Source organism: Culex quinquefasciatus, chromosome 3, assembly GCF_015732765.1.
Source record: "Culex quinquefasciatus strain JHB chromosome 3, VPISU_Cqui_1.0_pri_paternal, whole genome shotgun sequence".
NCBI lineage: Eukaryota > Metazoa > Arthropoda > Insecta > Diptera > Culicidae > Culex > Culex quinquefasciatus.
In genome coordinates this window covers 27389620-27412166 of record NC_051863.1, presented here as the reverse complement: position 1 = coordinate 27412166, position 22547 = coordinate 27389620, and the positions used below count along the sequence as shown (strand labels likewise).

At 35.8% G+C, this 22547-nt stretch overlaps 1 protein-coding gene across 2 annotated transcripts in view; it reads right to left on the bottom strand.

Moving 5' to 3' along the window:
• LOC6043569 overlaps positions 1 to 19642 on the bottom strand; it is a 53572-nt gene extending 33930 nt beyond the window's left edge. For both annotated transcript variants that reach the window (XM_038265604.1, XM_038265605.1), the window contains exon 1: positions 19137 to 19642. In XM_038265604.1, coding sequence (XP_038121532.1) covers positions 19137 to 19170 — 34 coding nt within the window. In that variant the 5' untranslated portion in view covers positions 19171 to 19642. The remainder of the gene's footprint in view (positions 1 to 19136) is intronic.
• Between the last annotated feature and the right edge of the window lie 2905 nt (positions 19643 to 22547).

The window sequence follows — 22547 nt, the reverse complement described above, 5'->3', positions numbered from 1 at the left end:
GAAGTTTCGCAACTTCAACTTCTTCACTACCAAGTCGAAATTCTGTTTTTATGCGTAATCACTTGCACCGAAGTTTTACTAATTTTAAGACAATATTGGAGTCCCTCAAGCAACTCGTCAACATCGTCCGCCAACGTATCCAATACAAAAATTGGAGGTGGTCGTCGTTCCTTCGGAGAGTTACACTTTTTCTGCTTCTTGCTTGCGCGCAAGTTCATCATCGTCATCGTCGTCGCCAGCACTGCTGCTGTCACTGGCGGTGTTGTTTTCTTCTCCACTCAGCATCTCAAATTCGTTGCTGGTGGGAACGTTGGAAGTGGTTGTTGTCGTAGTACTGGTGGACTGCTGCTGCTGCTGCTGGTCGGAAGTACTTCCGGATGCCCGGGTCGATTGTCTCGTCCGTACTGGGGACTCACGTGGACGGTATGACACGTGTAAAAAAGAAGGATCGGTGACGTCACCGGGCACGCTCCCGTGCGCGATGGCGGTCGATGCGGCGTTGGTATGTTTACCTTTCTGCACTCTGCCGGTAGATGAACTTCGCGGGTTTTCGAGGCCGCACTCGAACTGCCACGGCCACGGCCGGCCCTTGGCATGCTGGAGCAGCAAACTCGCGGGTAAACACTGTTAATTACGGCGAAAAAATCGAAAAGTTTGAGGAGCTCCGAACAGTTGACTGTTGCTGGCTGGTGTTGCCAGTCCCGATGAAATAATTAACAACAACTTTTTTTAACAATTCCAGTTTTTTTTTAATGGTCTAGAGCGTCCAATTTCCCGGGGTTTCAAATTTCTCGGGAAATGGGAAATTTTCAGCCAATTTCCCGAGAATTCCAGGGAAATTTTAAATTTATTGAAAATTGTTATGATCTTGGTTTTAATTATTATTATGCAACAAAATTGTATAGGACATCAACATTAATGGTTTAAATCAGTGTGAAGATTAATTAACAGCTTGACTGCAAGTAAAAAATCATTCAACTACAAGAAAATGCATTTTGGTAATTTTTGATGAGAAATTTTAAACTTGCCTCTGTGACAAGTTTATTAAAATGAGAAAAAAAAACATGCAGAAATTATGTTCTTCATGACAAATACTGGTTTCAGCTCTTGAACAAATGGTAAAGCTGTTTTAGTGTTGGTTTTACTCCAAACAACCCAATGTTTTCAAATATTTGAAGCAAGCTTGAAATATATTTTTGCAGTTTTTGAAAAACAAACAATAGAAAGTAATTTTTCAATGATTTTTTTTTATTATGCAATATGAAGTCATCTTTTTTTCACATTTAACCCTCTAACACCTGTAGTTGCACCAGTGCTCCATAATTATTTTACTTCAAATTGTAATTTCTGTAGTACTAGGTATTCAACCAATTGAATTAATTCTTTTTGCACAAATTCGATTGTCATCTCATTTGATCATGGTAAACAGAAACGTAAAAATAATCTCAATTTTAATTTGGAGGTAAGGAGTTAATTTTGTTTTGATGAAATAACATCAATCTATTAAAAACATACCTAATCGTAATTATTTAATACTCATTAAGGAAGATCTATTCCCAGTTGCTTCAAAATATAATATTATCAGAAATAATTCTGATATCATAATTTTGATAATCTTATTAATTATATATAAAAATTTAATTGAACAAAATCATGTTGAGTTTGTTCATTTATTATTTTATCAGAGCATTTTAAAATAATAATTCCTAAAATTTAAGAAAATGTATACTTCCGCTTGAATTTCGGGAATTGTAAATTTCCCGGGAAACGGGAAATATGTTTTTTCGGGAAATCCCGGGAATTCCCAGGAATTTTTTTCCCGGGACGAGAAATTGGACGCTCTAAAATGGTTCTATAAGCTATTGTGTGTCATTAAAAAAACTCTGGATTATGTTATCAACAAAGGTTTTAATTGTATTTTTTTAAATTTTCAATTGAAACACATAAGTCAAGTAATTATGAAAAAGCTATTTATTTTCATTGCAAAGATTATACTATAGACATTGTTTATTTAAACTTTTTAAATTAAATTTGGCGCTTTCAAGCCAACTGTTGTCAAACGAACGGGATCACTTTTTAGTTTGACACCCCTTTTACACGGAGTTCACAAACTCTACCAAACGTTTGTTTTGATAGTGTGCGTGAGCGCCGTGTAAAAAGTGACAGTTCGTCACTTTTTAGTTTGACTTTCACCAACCAACGGGGACAAACTAAAAAAGTGTCAAACGAAAAAGTGACCATCCACCGGGGGTTGCAGGCCTGCAAAATGTTTCCAACCCAGCGTACACATGAAGCAAACCAAAATGTCAGTTCACTGCTAGCATCTGACTGTAAGCCTACTGTGTCCGTTCAACCACTGCCGCCTGACTCGTGCCGGTCGGCTGCTGGAGAATGGGAGACGTGAAAAAATGAGCTACACTCACTCAATTCGTGTCGTATGACTGACTCGTAAAATCCTCTCTAAACACTATTTTGACTATTTTTAAACAATTGAATGGTTCTAGACTGTGCAAAACACTCAAAACAACCATAACTTATATTCAAAATTACATTTCCACGCATAAATGCCAACTTTTTGTATAAAAACGTGTTTCTTTATGTGTGTGCGTGCAACGTCGAATGAGCGTTGGTCGATTACTGCTTCGCATTGCAGCTGCTCAGTTAGCTAGGGCACTCACGACTGAGTCGGGTTTGTTTATGTTACGGTTTTGCGGTTCAGTGAATGGATCTGAAAAAATCGTGTAAGCGTCGCCGATTTTCGCGTCAGGACCCCTGACATTTTCAGCTCAACTTGAGTGTATGTGCTTTGAAACCACAGATTAGAAATAACCGTAGCACTCCATGAGTTTTTAAAGGCTTTATTGATATTTTGCATTTGTTTTCATATTAGCATTCAACTGTTAAAATTTATATCATTTTAATGGATACTTTTTTGCATCAAATTTAAAAATATGCTTCAATTCTGATATAAAGTTTTTCTTTCAGGGAAATTTTTAGACAAATTTATTGAAATGTTAAGTGAAAATAGATGGGCAATCTACTGAAAACAAATGCATTTTTTTTTCGCCACATTTTTCGTTTGTTTTTGAAATCTAAGGCTGGTACAAAATTTAAATTTTTAAGTCAGCTAAAAAAATCAAGGCAACTTGAAAAAAACTTTTTTTTATAACTTCAAATTTTCAATTGAAATTTAAGTGAAAAATAAAAGTGAAATCAATTTAAAACGCATTCCCCCGCGTTTAGAATCATTTTTAAGCATGGTTGGGTTAATTCAATTTATTTATTTTTTCAATGAATGAAAAATAAAAAAATGTTTTTTTTTACTGAAAGAAATATTTTTGTTTTATCTTGATCCCGTGACATTCTCAACCATTTTGATGATTTAATTAGACGCTCCCGGTGAAAACTGGGAATTTTTAGATTGAAGACCACGTAGCTTGGATGTATAATATACACAGAAAAAAGTCAATTCCCGAAATCGTGAATTGTGTTCATGAACCTAAGGACCACGAAGAAATTTATGCATGAGTATTTGCACTCTAAACGTGAATATATTACTTAGTGGTTCTCAAATCCATCAATACAATTCACGATTCACGGAAATTTACATTTTTCCGTGTACTGCCATCAGTGGTGACATTGGGTCTGGGGGCTGAGATTGGGTCATACAAAAATGCGGAAATTTGATTACCGAATCTCACCCCCAGACCCAATTTCAGCACTGATGACGGTATTATTAAGCGTACAAAAATCTTTCTGGTTGTTTAACATGAAATATTAAAAGGTTATGTTAATATTTTTTACGCTCCGTGAAATTCCGTGAAATTTTGATATTTCGGATAGTGGTCGCTGTGAAAATTGCCCTTTTCTAGCGAAAACCCCTAAGCCTACTGAGCAATTCTCTACGAAATCGGTCTTTTATTTAGAATTTTAATTTTTGTATTTTTTAATCCGAATGAAACTTTTTTGTTGCCTTCGGTATGCCCAAAGAAGCCATTTTGCATCATTAGTTTGTCCATATAACTTTCCATACAAAGGAGAATGGGCAAATTTGGTCCAAGGATGTACACGAACGGGACCAACTTTTTTCGAAAGATCTCGCCGAGACATGAAAAAAAGTCTTCTGGACCAACTCTCTAAACCCCGGGGTTCAAAAGTTACATGCTGTTGATGTTTGAACATTTTGGGTTAAAATGTACAAAAAATCGATTTTTTGCTATTTCTAAAATCATTTATAAAATCTCTGTTTCATTATGGATTTCGATTTTCTTGACTTCATTCGACGCGTATCAGCAAAAACTATGAGTTCTGATATGTCTTAGCATGATTGAAACATGATTTCTCTTGTTTTTCCCCGTTTGAACCGTTTGTGCAAGAGGCATCCCATAGAAACAAGTCGAAACTTCAAGATTTTGAAACCGGCTCCGACCAGACTGCCTCAGTGAGTATGGAAGGCTTCAGTGCAATGTTGTAACAACTTATTGGGATGGTCTGAGTCATCCGAGAACTCCTTGGAGTTAAGACCGGTGAGTCTACCGCCGTAACAAGCAAAATGTCGGCGGTTTTTGACCACGGATCATACCCGCATGGCTTCAGTCAGTATGGTAGATTACTATACTGATGTGTTGGAGTGTCCTGGGTTCTCCTAGGACTCCCTGGAGTTAAGACCGGTGAGTCTACCGCCGTAACAAGCAAAATGTCAGCGGTTTTTGACCACGGATCATACCCGCATGGCTTCAGTGAGTATGGTAGACTACTTTGCTAATGTGTTAGGATGTCTTTGGTCATCCTAGGACTCCGTGGAGTTTAGATATTTGGGTCACTGTAACAAGAAAAAGGTCGATGATTTTTAACCGCGCATCATAACCGCAAAGATTCAGTAAGTATTGCAGACTGTATTGCTGTTACGTTGGGATGTTCTGGACCATTCCAGGAAGTCCTTGTAACAGCCGTAGACCTACAGATCATAACTCCAGGGAGTCCTTGGATGACCCAGGACATCCTAACACCTTAGCAAAGTAGTCTACCACACTCACTGAAGCTATGCGGGTATGTTCCGTGGTCAAAACCGGTCGACATTTGGATTGTTACGGTAGTAGACCCACAGATCTTAACTCCAGGGAGTCCTAGGAGAACCCAGGACACTCCAACACATCAGTATAGTAGTCTACCATACTGACTGAAGCCATGCGGGTATGATCCGTGGTCAAAAACCGCCGACATTTTGCTTGTTACGGCGGTAGACTCACCGGTCTTAACTCCAAGGAGTTCTCGGATGACTCAGACCATCCCAATAAGTTGTTACAACATTGCACTGAAGCCTTCCATACTCACTGAAGCAGTCTGGGTCGGAGCCGGTTTCAAAATCTTGAAGTTTCGACTTGTTTCTATGGGATACCTCTTGCACAAACGGTTCAAACGGATAAAAACAAGATAAATCATGTTTCAATCATGCTAAGACATATCAGAATTTATAGTTTTTGCTGATACGCGTCGAATGAAGTCGAGAAAATCAAAATCCATAATGAAACAGAGATTTTATGAATGATTTTAGAAATAGCGAAAATTCGATATTTTGTACATATTAACCCAAAATGCTCAAACTTCAACAACTTGTAACTTTTGAACCCCGGGGTTTAGAGAGTTGGCCCAGAAGACTTTTTTTCATGTTTCGGCGAGATCTTTCGAAAAAAGTTGGCCCGTTCGTGTACATCCTTGGACCAGCTCCCATACAAATTTGCCCATTCTCCTTTGTCAGCTGTCCATACAAAAATTATGCATAAAAATTCAAAAATCTGTATCTTTTGAAGGAATTTTTTGATCGATTTGGTGTCTTCGGCAAAGTTGGACCACACTGAAAAAAATGATACACGGTAAAAAAATTTTGGTTGATTTTTTTTTTAAACTTTTTGTCACTAAAACTTGATTTGCAAAAAAACATTATCTTTTTTTTTTTTGATATGTTTTAGAGGACATAAAATGCCAACTATTCGGAAATTTCCAGAATGGGCAAAAAATCTTTGACCGAGTTATGAATTTTTAATCAATACTGTTTTTTTTTTCAATAAATCGAAATAATATTTTTCAATGTAAAATCAAATTTGCAATCAAAAAGTACTTTAGTGAAATTTTGATAAAGTGCACCGTTTTCAATTTAAAGCTGAGGAAATTCTCTATATTTTGCGATTTTGAACTTTGTTAATACGACCACAGAGTAAGACAGAGTCACTACTGCCATTTGATTTTTGGTTCCACTTTGTGGTACATCGCAGGTCCATCGCACGCCTGCTACCAGCAAACCTTATGGAGCCAAAAAATAACATGAAATTTCTTCGGACTGCTCGCTCTGTGTTACTCTGTGATACGACCCTCAGTTGCTGAGATATTGCCATGCAACACAGAAAAAAAAATCGTGGTAATATTACATCTGGGAAGGGGTACATCTTTTATGTCAGAAAAAAGGTGTAATTTTACCTCTGGAAATGTGTACTTTTACCACTTTTCTGGTGTAATGTCACTTTTTCAGTCTAAATTGAGGTAAAATTACATCATAAAAGAGGTAATATTCTACCTTCCAAAATTACAGCTTCAAAATTAACATTATTTTTTTCTGTGGAGTGTTTAAAAACAGGAAAATTGATGTTTTCTAAGTTTCACCCAAACAACCCACCGTTTTCTAATGTCGATAACTCAGCAACTAATGGTCCGATATACAATGTTAAAATATGAAACATTCGTGAAATTTTCCGATCTTTTCGAAAAATAGTCCAGAAATCTTATTTACAAAAATGATAACAGCGAAAAATTAAAATAAAGACTTTCCAAAGCCACCAAGCCACAAAAACACTACGAGAACTTATGAAAACAGTATCAAAAGAACATGCATTTCGGTACGATTTCCACGCACTGTAAACTTGTTACCGAACCCCGTTTTCGGCATGTTGTGGGCAATGTGTTATGGTCATTACCGCATATTTTGAAGGTCGTTCTGCTCGTTTCAATTGCAATTGAGCCAACAACACTTTTTTCTGATCACAAAACCAGCAGAACTCACTTGAATCAACGAAAAAAAAAACATGACTTAACTTTATTGTGTTCGATTTTCTTGCTGTTTTCCACCCGATTCGTTCCCATTTCCCGCGGATTTTTCGTGCCTCTTTGGCAACATTTCGGCAAACACTTTTTCGCCCGCTGCGACGACGACGTGTGTGACATAAAAGAAGAAATGTGACCCAGATTTTAAACTTTCTGCGCTTAAATCGCCTGCTGGCCGTACCGCGTCGCCGTCGTCGTCGTTGCAACTTCCCTTTCGTTTGCGGTTACCGAGGCGCTGATTCGCTTTCGATCGAGCGCGAGTGCAATTTTGTAATACCTCAACATATTACATTATGCACAGTGACTTGTTTGGTTTGTGTTTCACTTCTCTCTGGCTTTTCTTTCTCCACACTCTTTCCGCTATCATTCTTCTCTGGTTTGTGCTGACTACATTGCTTTCCTCTTTTGATTTTTTCTTCTCCCATCACACTTCTTCAACCATCCTCTACTCTATCTGTAGGTCTAGTTTGAATTTTTATGATCTCTTTCTTAGCTCTTAGCTTGTTGTTTTTCCTACCCACGTGTGAGTGTGAGTGTGTCTTTGATTCACGTGGTGGTCTGGTTGTCTGTGAGCGATTACCACGCGTAATGCATTTAGTGCGAGAGTCTCGAGATGTTATCGCATCTAATGTTTTTCTTTCTTTCTTTCTCTTTTTCTTCATTTGAACCTTTCGCATTTTTATTTGTTACATACCTCCGTACATGACACATTAAAGGTTGAATTATGGAGTGCGTAAGCACAACCTTTAAAACTTCTGTCTCTGATGTTGATTAGTGTGGGAAATATATGAATTCACGATGGCATGGGAATACTTGGATGAGGATCGTGCAGTTTATTTTTAAAAGAAAGGTCAACTGCATTACGAGTTAGTGGAAATGGTTTGTATTGATTGGAGAAAAATCGCGTTGATTGTATTTTGTTTTGCTCAAATCTTACTCATGTTGGATATATTTTTCCATAAAAAGATTAAAAATGATTTCTGATGAATTTTCTACGTTTCCGTCAACCAACTTTTCGAGCCATTTTGCGTAATTAGTTTTTTCATACAAGGCTCCATACAATTTTGCGGGCTGCTCTTACAAAATGGACATGCCAATATTCAAAAATCTGTATCTTGAGAAAAAAAAACTGGTCGATTTGGTGTCTTCAGCAAAGTTGTAGATAAATGTCTTCAGAAGAAATAGGTACACCGAAAGAAACGAGTTTTTATTAGACTTTTTATTACTGAAAACTGAATTTCCAAGACACGTGATTTTTAATTTTTGATTTTTATATATTTTTTAGAGTACTAAAAAATACGTCTTTTGTGCAAGTGTTAAGGATGGCGCAACATCACAGATGTGATTTTTTGGAAAAAATGAAAATACTGTCAAACAATTTTCAAAAATGATTTTTAAGATGCTAAACCAAATTAGCAAAACAATTTCTTAAAAAGTTTAGCACCGTTTTCGATTCTTAAGCTCTTTAATGTTTTTTTTTTAAGAAATGTCCAGGTTTTTGCAACTAAAAATGAAAAAAGCGCTAACGCAAGATTTTTTTTTGAATAGCTGTGATAATTTTCACCAGTTTTATTTATGTTTTAATTTTGTTGATCGAAATGCTGGTTGCTGAGATAAAACCAAATAAAGCTTAAACCAGCCTTCATTTTTCAACTCGCGATTTCTTGAAAACTGTGTTTTAATGTTAAAAATGAAAATGTTGTAAATTTTTCGCTTTTTTGAAATTTAGAAACCTAACATTGTTTATAACAAGTAAATGTAACATATTCAAAATATTTATCTTGGTTCTCAAGTTCCAAAATTATTTTATAAAAAAGATCAGAAAATATTAACAAAATTATCACTTTTAAGCAATGCAAATAAAACCATTAGTTGAAAATTAAGGGGTTACATACATGTAGAAAATCACAAAATTTTAAATTACAGAATATTTGTTAAATCCACTCAAAGGATGATTATTAATCAGTCCTGAAAGTTTCATGAAGATACTTCATGATTAAACTGAGTAAGAGACGATTTAAGCTCAAAATTTTGCCATGCGCTAAGCGGGCTGTCAAACTTTGTTGGCGTTTTTCTCTAAACCCCGAGTTGATTTACGGGTGCCACGATATCTCGAGTTGGGAAGGACCAAATTGGCTTTTTAGAAAAATGCAAAAATCAAAAACTTTTGGTTTTTTTTTTCATGAAAAACACAAAAATATTTTTATCTTTTTTTTTAAATAAACTTTTAGAAAATCGGGCTTCGTCATGCACACGGAATCGGTTTAACGAGTCTTCACTAAAATTTTTAGCCGATTTGGTCAAGACAGTGTTGAGATATCGTGGCACCCGTTTTTTGAAATTGCTAACTTGAAATTGCTATATCTCGGCAATGGTGCAACCAAATGTCTTCAAATTTGATTTGTTAATAGGTGAAAATGTACATTTTAATGCCCTGAAAAAAGAATTAAACAAAGTTGAAGTGTGTGCTCATAATAACCTCCAACTTTTTTGCCGATATACATGTATGTAACCCCTTAAGACAGATGACAAAGGGAAAATTGGAGAAAATTTTGTTAACCTTTCGATTTCCTCGAAAAATCGATTTTTTTGTGACTTTGCTGACCCTGTGATTTATAATTTATATTTGCGTTAGATGGCAATTTGAAAGGTTTACGTCGCCTGGATTATTTAAATAAGTTCGATTTTTCAAAGTGATTTTTTTCCAAGGCCTTATTAAATTGCAAAAAACGGAACATTTCTCAAAATAAATACCATCAACTGGGGCGAATCGGGATTAAAGTTTGAATGAGGACAGCAGTTTTAAGAGCACTTTAAAGATTGAAATTTGAACAAAAAACGATGCTTTATTTTTGTTGTTCTGCTTTTGTTCTATTCGATCACAAATTACCAAATAGTGTGCAATAACAACTCTAAAACAGATGTACCAACTCGCCCTATGTGTCCCGTTTCGCCCCAGATGACGGTACCGTAAACCGCGGTGACATTGATAAGATGTTTTTTTAAGGAATATTTTCCAACTGGTAAAGTTTTTCTCAAGATTAGGATTTTAAAAACATGTACTGGGGTAGGCCACACAAAGTTTATGCACTTAAAAAAATGTTTTCAATAGTGTTCAAAAACATAGTTATGTTGAGTTTTAATTCCAGGGTGACTTTGATAATCAGTTTTTCTTGCTAAAAATCAATGTTTGTATTTAGTTTACTAAGTTTAAAAGCTTTTTAACAAAATACATATAAGTTTTAGGTAAATTTTTTAAAAATGTAATAATTAGCCTAAAATTCGGTTAAACCAGTTTTGTTTCTAAAATTATCGAATTACAGTCATCCCACATATTCGGAACACCCACAAATTCGGAACACTTTTATGATAATTTGTCAATAGCATGCCAAAAGTAGCTTTTCTGTCGACTCTACTATTTTTAGAACCTTCATTTAGACATTATCTAGCTATTTCACTAGTAAAAGTAATACTTTTTGAACAAAAAACTTCATTCCAAGACTATTTTGTCCAGAGCAGCAAAACACTGCCTCCAAATGGCCTGTTTCATAATTGTGGGATGTTATTGTGCCTCCCACAATTGTGGAACACCTGAATTTAACTGATATTTTTACAAAAAAAAGTTATCAAACCATGTATAAAACATCACTAAGCTTGAGTTTCATTGGTTTCAGTGTGTGAGGTCATTATTTGGTAATAAATATGTACTCCTGGAGAGATCCAAAGTTTGTTTACATTCGTAAGAAAAAAGTGTTCCGAATTTGTGGATTTTAAGGGTCAGAGTAATTCTTCAAAAACTTCATATAAAAGTTAAAATTTGCAGATGTTCGATACAGCATTCGAAAGATCGCAAGAAAGGCTTTCAAATGAAGGTAAAAGCGAATCTTTAAGTTCAATTTTCGATTTGCTATAATTTTTTGAACATTGGCCGATCTGGAAACCGTTCCGAATATGTGGGATGACTGTATATTGCATTTTAAACTGAATTCGAAGCAAGAATCAAAACCTATTTTACCTTCTCTTAGTGGAAAATTGTCAAAAGAATCCAAAAATGCATTTCGGTATTCGATTCAAAATCTTGTTTATTGAGAATATCAAGACACTTTGAGAACATTAACAAAATGCTGTTTAACAACATTTTCTGAATTATACTTATCTAACTTATTAACCTTTTCAAAATTTCATGAAAATTTTTCTTGAGATACTTTGAAAATATTTCTCGACCACGGTTTGTATGTTTCCATACCATTCCGTGAGTATTTAAATTGTGCAAAAAAATCTCAAACCTATCAAAGTCACTTCGTTTTACGTTACTTAATATTTTGAAAACGATGCATTTTTTTTTTAATATGTAAAGCCATTTCCTATCGCATACCAACTCACACGAAATCGGGAAAAGTTGCCCCGACCCCTCTTCGATTTGCGTGAAACTTTGTCCTAAGGGGTAACTTTTGTCCCTGATCGCGAATCCGAGGTCCGTTTTTTTATATCTCATAACGGAGGGGCGGTACGACCCCTTCCATTTTTGAACATGCGAAAAAAGAGGTGTTTTTCAATCATTTGCAGCCTGAAACGGTGATGAGATAGTAATTTGGTGTCAACGGGACTTTTATGTAAAATTAGACGTCCGATCTGATGGCGTGATCAGAATTCCGAAAAAAACGTATTTTTCATCGAAAAAAACACTAAAAAAAGTTTTAAAAATTCTCCAATTTTCCGTTACTTGACAGGGGAATTTAATGTACTTTTCGAATCTATATTGACTCAGAAGAGTCATTTATTCATTTAGAACAAAAATTTTCATTTTAAAATTTCAGGTTTTTTTTCTAACTGGAACAATGATAAACATACAATCCAAAATGTTATTGAGAATATACAACTTCTTAACTATTAAAAAAGAAATAACAGTAGGACGTTTAATGCGATTTTAAACCACATTACACAATCCAGTTACTTGCGAATCTGTTACGTTGGGTAACCTCGCAACTAATAACACACATTTCCTCTTTCCGGACCCAGAGTTACCCTTTTGGTGACGGCCACCGACCGTCTGTGCCATACATCTTTCGGCGGCTCCGGTTTAAAAAAACGGAACGAAATACTCATAAAACACCGCTCGCTGAGCTAGATTTCTCCTCTCAATTTCACTGTATTTGCATAAACTGCAAATTTATCATATTTTTTTAGTTCGCCGAATTGTCCGGCTAATTTTGCGGAAAGAATCAGCCCTAATTGCTCGCGATAGCCACCAAAAAGCTGATGGAGAGAAGGGGGGATCCCGTTTTTTGGAGACTGGACTGGAAAGTCGGACTAATTAGAATACAAAGTTAACTTTGGAGTAAAGTATGCGTGCGAAACTGTTTTAGCTCGACGCGGTTGTGAACCAGTAGTGGATGCTATCACTGGAGATAAGTCACGTGGTTACGACCTTTTCTTGAAGATTGATGCAACTTTTGTCAGTTGAAGCAAATAAAGTGAATAATTTATGGTGGGACGCACTACGGGTTGGATGACTTCTTGAGTTGTGGTAATAATTCGCAAGTTTCAACTGATAAGTTGATTAATTTTGAACAGTTAACTCCAACGGTTTTACAAAAAACCACGTCAAAAGTGTCAAATTAAGGTGTATTAAGGGTAAAATGTGCAATCCGCAATGCATGAATTTTAATAACAGATTAGGCGTTTTATGCTCGGCGACTACTAGTGACTGGTTAGGCAGTGGTTGGGTGTGTACTAAGCCGTCCAACAATTTGCTCACCGGTCACTTCCTGTACCACGTGTAAAACCAGCAAGAAAACAACCATTCCTTCCACATGCCGCAGTAGATCATTATCATTGGAGTTGCTGTAGGTACCTAGTGCCGTCGGACGGTCGGTTGGTTGGTCGGTTGTCCAGGAGAGGAGCATGTAACACATGTGTTCGAGTTGTTTTTATTTCGCGGTCTGTGCCAACTAATCAAAGTCATTGCACTTTGATCGAGCGCGTGGTGCGGTGCTGCGGCGGCGGCGGCGGCCTGTTGTGGCAGTGTTTTGATCGGTGCACGGTGAGAAAAGCGTTGCATTTGGTTGGGAAAATGTGGAAAATTTTCCAGCCGCAAGTCGATCGATCTTTCCGGTTTTGCTGAGAGGCCCGCGGGCCGCCGCGATTCCATTAGTCTACGCGGGCTGTCACCAAGCAGGCGTTGCAATAAATCGCATCGCTTTGGGCAGGCGTGCGGGGCTAGAGCATCAATCATTTTGAACAACTCTGGCAACACTGACAACTCTGAATTGCACACCCCGGTTTACCTATATGATTTATAAAGCAGCGTAATTATTATCAATCATTTTCCTCTTTAGTGTCTTAATTGTTAACAGCCGGTGTTACGGACGAAGAGGTGATGACGGACTCGTGGTAAAAGGATCACGGAGCTGTCAGCAAGCAGTGCATTTGTAAACAAATAGTTGTATTTTTATGTGTAGGCTCCGTGTTATGCACGATCTGGTACACTAAAGGCCACCTTGTACGAGCGTATCCGCACACGTGTTTGCTCTCATTTCACCGCTTTTCCTGCCTGTTTTGATCATACGTGACTTATGTCAAGGTGGCAACACTGGTGAGTCATCTTGCGTCTAGGGCGCCCTTGGCGAAGAATCAATTTGATGCCCCTCCCAAATTTGTCAACATTTTGATAAATAGTTGAAATTTTTCCTGAAATTCGTTAAATCTAGTTTTGTTTATAAAATTATTGATTTATATTGCATTATAATCTGATTTTGAAGCACAAATCACAAGTATTCACATTTTACGTAAAATTTGTATAACTAACATTGTCTATAAATTTGGATTTTTTTTAATTGTGTTTCAAAAACATATTTTATTTATTATTTACAAACTTATTTTGCCTTTTCTTAGTGGAAAATTGTCTGAATAATCCAAAAATGCATTCCTTTTTCCGATTCAAAATCTAGTTCATTGAGAAAATCATGACACTTTCTGAAGTTTGAAATAACTAACTTTTTAAAATTTTCAAAGTTTTATCAAAAGTTCTTCTTGAGGTACTTTGAACACTTTTCACTTTTCTCAGTATGATTTCCAACATTTGCATCAAAAAAAAAATCAAACCATCCACATTAACGACCCCCGGGTCTTTTGTGGTCTCTATTGCAAGTTTCTGCTCGAACCTAGGAGTCCGAAGGCTTGAATGGGGAGAGCACCCAAACCTCTTTTTACTCCAAGGAACCTTCCACCCCAGTGTTTGAACTGACGACCTTTGGATTACGAGTCCAACCGCCGCCAGCGATTCCACCGGAGTAGGCTTGGGTTGGTGTGTTGTTTTTACTTATGGCATGGAGACAACTCCTACACCTGGAATGACTTAACGGCCTAACAACCAAGGCCTGGACCGACATTTTACTTCCTCATCTGATGGAAGGTTGCAGCAGATGGGAATCGAACCCAAAATCATCCGCTTACAAATCGGCCACGCACTGCCACAACATTTGCATACGTATTTAATTTATATTCTTCATTTTGCGGAACCTATCAAAGTCACCCCGGCTATGAAATGATCTCAATGTTTAACTTTTCAGCACTCAATATAATGCTGAAATAGTAGTAGAAGATTTTTCATTTTTCATTTATCCAACGAGGATCACGCGAGTTGGATAAATACGACTAGTGCTGAAAAAACAAGTTTTGCAACGAGTTCCATACAACCTTTTTTGCAATTCTGAAAACACTCTTTTTATATGGTAAAAAGTATTACTTTTCGAAACAAGTGCTGAAAAGTGTTTCTATTCGAATCTGTTTTTTAGTAGAGACAAGTGGGCTGTTTCATCGTTCTAGAATGACAGGAAAAGTAGGGGAAATATTCCCATTTTAATCACTCCAAGCCGTTCAACAAATTCTCATCACTTTTGCAGTTTTCCGCTATTAAATCAACATTTTTGGATACGTCAATAATGGAAAGTTGCTTGCTCACTTTTATTTGAGCTATTTAAAAAAAAACTCCATCATCCCGGTACGAGAATCGAACTCACGACCTCTGGATTGGAAATCCAGCACACCACTAGTTGAAACCCATCCCCTACCGGTCAGTATTCCCAGTGAGTAGAATAACACAGCAAAAAATCCGATGGTAAAATCGCATGCCAAAGCATGCACATCACCTTCGTCAAAATAAACATTTAATATTAAACACTGCATGTAAATTTTTTGCAAACACAAAAAAAGTTGCAACCGACGAGATTCAAACCCAGCACCAACAGTAAGGACTGGCGCCTTAGCCCACTCGGCCATCAGACCGATGAAGAGCTGAAAGGATAAACGCATATATGAGCTTGACATTTCGGTCAAGTAGGTTTCCCATACTGATGGGCTACATCTTTCAGGGTGTAAAATCACATAAAATTGCATAAAATAATGCAATATTTATTTTAAACCCAGGCCTTTTACACGCAGCTGGATTACTACTTTTTTAGCTGTGAACCTCTTTGAAGGGATCTGACTTTGCCGAGCTAGACAGGAATCGAACCCATCACCTCCTGCTTACAAGGCGAAACCTGTAACCTCACGGCCACGATAGCTCGGCAAATTAAAATTTTATACTTTGGAACAGTCAAAACACTTTATGAAAGCTGTAATTCATGATCAAAATGGTGATAGGCTGAGAAAGGGTATATTTCCCCTAAGTAGTTTCACGACGGAATTGCCGTCGTGAAACTACTTACCTATCTTGGCATTCTCGAACGTCGAAACTGCCTACTTTTCTCTACCAAAAATCAAAGAATGGAAAATTAATATCTTTCAATAACAGTGCTGAAAATTTCAATTTTTCGGCACTGAAATGCTGAATAGTTAAACTTTTCAGCACTAATATGTAAAAGTGAAAATTTCAATATTTTTTTTTCATTTGAACGGTGGTTTTACTTAACTTAGGCTGGTACAAATTTTATCTAAAGTTTTTGTCATCCCCCCTCCCCTCCTTTAATGTTGGCCCGAAAAATCAGGGGACAAAAAAAAGTTTTTTTTTTCAAAAAATTCAATGGAAATTTAGGTGCAATCAGCTAAAATAAATTTTAAATGCATTTCCCGGCGTTTATAATCATTTTTAGCATGTTTGGGTTGAATTAAAACCACATTTTTTGAAAACTAATGATGAATTAGTTTAAAATGCATTTTAAAACACTTTTTTTTTCATTCAAATGGCTTGTAATTGCATTTTTTTTTGTCCCTCCCCCTTCCTCGACCCCGGCCAGAGCCGAACCGAACTTTGAAAAATATTTGCATTGGCCTTATGGATGTTTGACATAAAATTCCATTCAAAAAGCTTTATTTTCGGAATTGCATATAAATTTTGTAGGTCACTGAAAAACTTGATTTTCTTTCAACACTCACTCGTATTCATCCAACTCGGTAAACCTCGCATAAAGTCGATCATTTTTTGACCTCTCGATTCCCGGGAAATTTGATCGAGACTCCCGGGAAATTTTATTCTTTTAAATATGAAAGCCAAATTATATAAACTAATCAGAAAAACTTTTGAAAAAATCGAAATTGTTCAGAACATTGAGTGTTCAATGATCGATATTCAAGTTCGAATAAACCAATGTTTCTATAATCTTCTTATTCAGAAAGTGTAATTTTTAATTCCAATAACTGTATTTGAGTGTAGCCTAAAGTTACTTTAAAGCATACTTAGCAGGTACACCCCATAAATGAAAAACTCATTTTTTTTTTAAATTTAATTTCTATTTATTATTTCAAGATAAGTTTTTTTCGTTTTTTCAATTTCCATAACATCTCTCGATCATAACAATCCTTACAATTTTGTTTTTTTTTTTTCAATTCTAAGTAACTTAATTTCGCAGTATCAAGGTAATTTCCTTTTTGAATTCAATAGTAGTTTTGGGTTTTGCATCAACCTTTGTAAAGATCAGATCCACCAATTGTTAACATGATGGTTTTCCGGATAACTGTTAATATTTCTTCATTTAATATTTTCCAGGTTTAAATTGTTGTTTTGAGTCGTTATTTATCATATTGCAAAAATAAAGATACTGGGAAATTATATATTAGCTAATTTGAAATTTTTAAAAATCTAATGACAAGTCCATGCAAAAAGCTTCAGAATTCAGAATTTTTTTTATTAAAATGTAGAACTGTGAACTATAAAACGAGGCTAATTAAATTGACGTTTCAATGAATAAGTTTGAATTAATTGTAACTGAATTGGTTGAAAAGCAACAAATTTATTACATTTCTGTTAAATTATTGGCACTATTGCATAGTTGAAAAAAACTCCCGGGTCCCGGAAACTCCCGGGAAATACCAAAATACAACTCTCGATTCCCGGGAAATTGAAAATCTCGAGAATCGTCACCCTCTAGTTGTTGCAAATGGAGGATTCAATTTTGGGATTGGTTGAAAACCAGGTTGTTTAAAGATTAGGATATTTTATAACAAAAAACACTTTAATTTTAAAAAGTTAGGATGGTTTTCTTGCAAAAACCACCCCACAACCTCCCGGTTCAAGTCAAAACCGTTACGTAATAACTTTTGAAGTACTTAACTAAACTTGCAGATTTTGAATAGAAACTTATGGAAACTCAAGACGGATCGAATGAGATCAAAACGATCAAAATTCCTTCAGCGGATGACATTTCTTTGTTCTCATCTCTACAAAAACCCATACAGACATTTGCCTAGAATTTCATCAAATATGAAAACGTGAAGGTGGGCATATGAGATCAAAGTACATTATTCGATTTGATTTTTTTTATATCCTTTCCTCAGTGAGTGAAGAAAGGCAAAAAACTGGAAACACCAAAGTAAAAACCAAAATGATAATTTCTAGGTAACATTTTCAAAAGGTCCTATCTGCATAGGAAACCCATTATGAGTCAAATTTGTCAAATTTGTTTTGAAAATTTACTCTAGATTTCAAGCACGATCAATCGTCGATCAAATTGACTGAACAAAGCTAATGTTGACACATGGAAAAAAAACATTTTTCGTCACATTGGCAGTTATCTAAAACAAGACATTGAAAAATAGAAGAAAAAACTTCATTTTTGATGAATAGAATTGTGTCTTGAGCGTTCGGGATACTTTTTATAGCAGTCCAAATTAATCTGAAATCTGGACGATTGTTCGAAATCTCAATTATCCGAAATTTCGATTATTCAGAGACTTTTTGAAAAATCGCTTCACTTTGCATGCCGCTTCCACTCTGTGTCACCCTAAGGAACTTCGAATATACGAACCATGGATTGATCTATAACATTAAATTCAAGTTCTGCTACCCCATTTTTGTTGAATTTGAGTGGATGGTTACCAAATGCTTTCTTAGAATATTTGAGCTTCCCTAAACCACGCAGATACTTTTTTTCGAAATCTCAAAATAACCTAAAAATAAATCAAATAAAACCGTTTCGACCTTTTTTGTGTGACATTATGTGCAAATAAATGATGTCCGGATTTCGAAGTTTCCAGGAATTCGAAGCATGGCTTTAATACACACATGAAGTATTAGAAAAATTTAAAAAATCGTTGAGTTATCCAAAAATGACGAAGCGCCAAGTCCTGTCGAAGCAAATCATTCTCATTTTTGGATTCGGACTCAGTACACCTTGTGAATAAATGTTTTTGTTACATCCTACAGCTGATCCCAAACGTCGTTTGAAACATATCCTTAATACGAAAGAGAGACCCCAACATTGGTGAGACACTACATTCTTTGTGTACTTTCAAAACAACCATCAATTGCAACAGAATCACACCCACACAGTGGTCGCGTAGACTCACTGTTCACATAACACCAAACAGTATATGCACTTTGTCGCACGCGCGCTCGCGCTCTTTTTGTACACACACCTCGTACGCCCCAGGACTTGCGCAAAACTTTCGCGACACAACCTTCTCAACCACAACCAACTCTTCGCCTCCTCCTTGTCCTCCGTCAAAGCAAAGTCGTCCGCAGTCCCAATTGCAAATTGACTCATTGCCCTGGCGCGTACATATGGTTTATATTTATTTTATTTTTCGGGGTTTGCATTTACCAGTTATTGAAACGTTAATCCAGTTTGGTCTCATTTTGCGCCAGCAGCGTTGCAGTCCCCGCACAATCTCTGGCTCCGGCTCCGGGTCTTGGCGACGGCGATGAGTTTTGCGACCGCAACGCGACCGTTGTTCGCGGATGCTGAGCGGGGAGCTCTTGCGTAACTCCCGAGGAGCTTAAAGCAGGCAAATATGAAAAGGCCTCGGTGGTGTACAACACTGTTCAGCGCACTACCGGTGTTGATTTTGGTTTATTTCTTTGCACAACGATCGACCGACATTCGCCGAGCTTTGAGGTGGCCTAAAGTCCTTACAAAATATTCCGAGAACTCCACTCAAAAATCTGGTTGGTTCCTTCACTCCCCACGGAACTCGCGCACAAGTCGTTGTTCACTGTTCACTGCACTTTACTGGGTTTTTTTTTTGCATACACAACACCAAACGTTTTAAACCCCCCGGAAAGAGAGAGAGAGAGGAGAAACCACTGCAGCAAACCGTCGCGGTCCAAAGTCACTTCGAAACTGACGGAAACGAACCCAAAAGTCCGCCCGACACCCTCGCGCGCGCTCGAGCTGGTTCAGGCGCCATGTGGAGGGAGCACCACGGTAAAAGCGTCGCGACGCTTGTTTGACGGTGGAGAAAGAGAACACGACGACGACGACGACGCCGACGGCCTGAAGAGACGACGACTTGTGTGCGCGCACGTGTCGCTGGTTGCATGCAAGAAGGACTGTCTGAGCTTGAACGACGCCTCTACACGGAGAAAAAAGAGTTCCCAAAATCGTGAACAAGCGTTCATCTAAATAGGAACCGCGAAAAAAGTGTTCAAATTTCATGGTACGTTTTTCAAAATCGTACCATGGAATTTGAACACTTTGTTCGAGGTTCCCATTTTCATGAACGCTTGTTCACGATTTTGGGAACTCTTTTTTCTCCGTGTACTGATCAATACTAAGACGGTTATAAAATAACTATTTCAATGTTTTATGAACATAGAGATAGAAAATTTGCTAAAAACAATATTTAATTTTCTAAATGTTTAAAATTTTGAAAAATGAGGTTGAGACAAACACTTGAGATAATGGAGCAAAGGAGCAATTTAAAAAGTTGCTCATACAAAAATGATATTTTTCAAAATATAATGCCCAGTGTTAAAAATCGGTGGCAAATTGGAAAAAAATGTAGTTGAGTCGCAACAAGTTTGCGATTACACCCGATCATTCAAATTTTTATTCGTCTCTGCCACACCCAGCGATCAAGTGACAGTCGGGGAAAACGAGATCAAAGCAGGCAATTGTTATTTGCTCAAACAGATTTTCTTTCAATTATGAAAAAGCCAGAAAATAAAAAAATGAAAAAAACGCTAGACCAAGAAAAAAATCTTAAAAATATTGCACAATAGGGTAAAAAATGCATTTTAAAGAGTTACCCCCTGGCTCGAAAGTATGTACACTCAAACCCCGAAGGGTTAAAACTAGGGTTAGTGAATTTTCACGATTTCGCGGACAGCGTGAAATTCGTGAAATTTGAAGATTTCCGTGAAATCCCGTGAAATTTATCAATTTTTCTCAGACCAATTCTTTAAAATAATAATATAATCAAAATTTCATTCATAAAAGACTTAAATTTTATTAGTTTTCAATTGAAATATGTGATATGAACCATTTAAAAAAATGTTAGCAAAACCAACATTAACATGAAATTGATACAACATTTACTAAGAAGTGAATGCTGCGAAAACTTAAACAATGTTAACAAAAATCAGTCAAAGAAAAAAAAAATCACGTATTTTTTTACAAACTCTGTCTTTTTCAACCGAAATATGTTTAATTCGATTAAACAAGTGAATTGTGATATTTTTTTAAAGATTGCACAGTTTTTTTCTTTAAATTTTATTGATTTTTTTTAGAAATCAATTAAAAGCAAACATTTTTTTTAAAGTAACATTCAGTGAAAGAAGTCGTCTTTCCCTTTTCCTCCGGTCAATGAGTAAACGGAGGAGCAAAAAAAAAACAGATAGAAAAATTCTAATTCATCAGAGCAAAGAAACATATTGAGAAAATAGATTGCTCTTTATTTAATACTCTAAAAAATATTTCATAAATTTTACTTAGGAATATTTTCATTAATTTTGAAAGATGTTAAAAGATTCATGCTTGGTTATTCAACATTAAATTAATATTTATTAGTTAGTTTTTTTCTATTCAGTTTTTTTATCTTTAAAGTCACCTTTAAGAAAATTTCACCTGTTTAATTTTCACGATATTTAAATACTTGGGTGGATGGCTCCCGTGGAAATTAAAAAAAAATGTTTGTTTTCTGTTCGGATTTTGAATAAAATTATGAAGATTTCGTTACAGATTAAATTACTTTTGCCTATCGATTTTAAATTAAGTTTTTGAAAATTCTAAAAATATGTTCAATTGGGCAAAATGCCATAAAAAAAGTTAAAGTTGTTTTGTTGAATTTGGCTTTGATATGAATTTCAATAAAATGTAAAGGATAAAATAGTAGCAAATCAGCGAAAACTGTTTAGCTATATTAGTCGAACATTAAAAAAGCAGCTCAATTAATGATAATTTGCATGCCCTACATTTTAGTTTCAAAGTAGATATAGAGCCCATTCATAAACCAAGTGGATTTTTTTTAAATTACTAAAAGTTTTTTTTTAGTGCCACGTTGAACGTTAAGAATTTTTATTTTTATTGAAAACAATGTATAATTAAGCAAAAAAAAAGTAGTTTCTGTATGTTTAACATAAGATTTTGATAGTTATTTTAACATTTGTCACGTTCCGCGAAATTTCCGTGAAATTTGGTGTTTTAAAATTAAGGTCCCCGTGAAATTTGCAATTTTTTAGCGTGAAAAATCACTAAGCCTAGTTAAAACCAACTGTTCTAAAACAAACAGAAAAATCAGGGGGCAAATAATATTTTTTCAAAAAACTTCAAAATTTCAAAAGAAAAAATGTTTATTTTCATCCATTTTTAACTCTAGTTAAAAAAATTAAGAAGCTGTTTTTTTCTGGTGACATCTAGTTTCCTTGGAAACGAACTTAATTTCAATAAAAGTGATTTGATTTTTTTTGCATTTTTATGCCCTTTCAGATGAGCAATTCTCTACCAAAACCGGAAATGGATTTTGTTTGTATTTTTTTGATTTGGCTCAAACTTTATGGGGGCCTCCCTTATGACCAAATAAACTATTTTGTGTGATCGGTTCATCCATACAAGTCTCCATACAAATTTGGCTGCTGTCCATACAAAAATGGTATGTAAATATTCAAACAACTGTAACTTTTGAGTGAATTTTCTGATCAATTTGGTGTCTTCGGCAAAGTTGTAGGTATTGTTGAGGACTAGGAAATTTTTTTTGCAGATTTTTTAATCAACTTTTTTTTCACTAAAACTCAA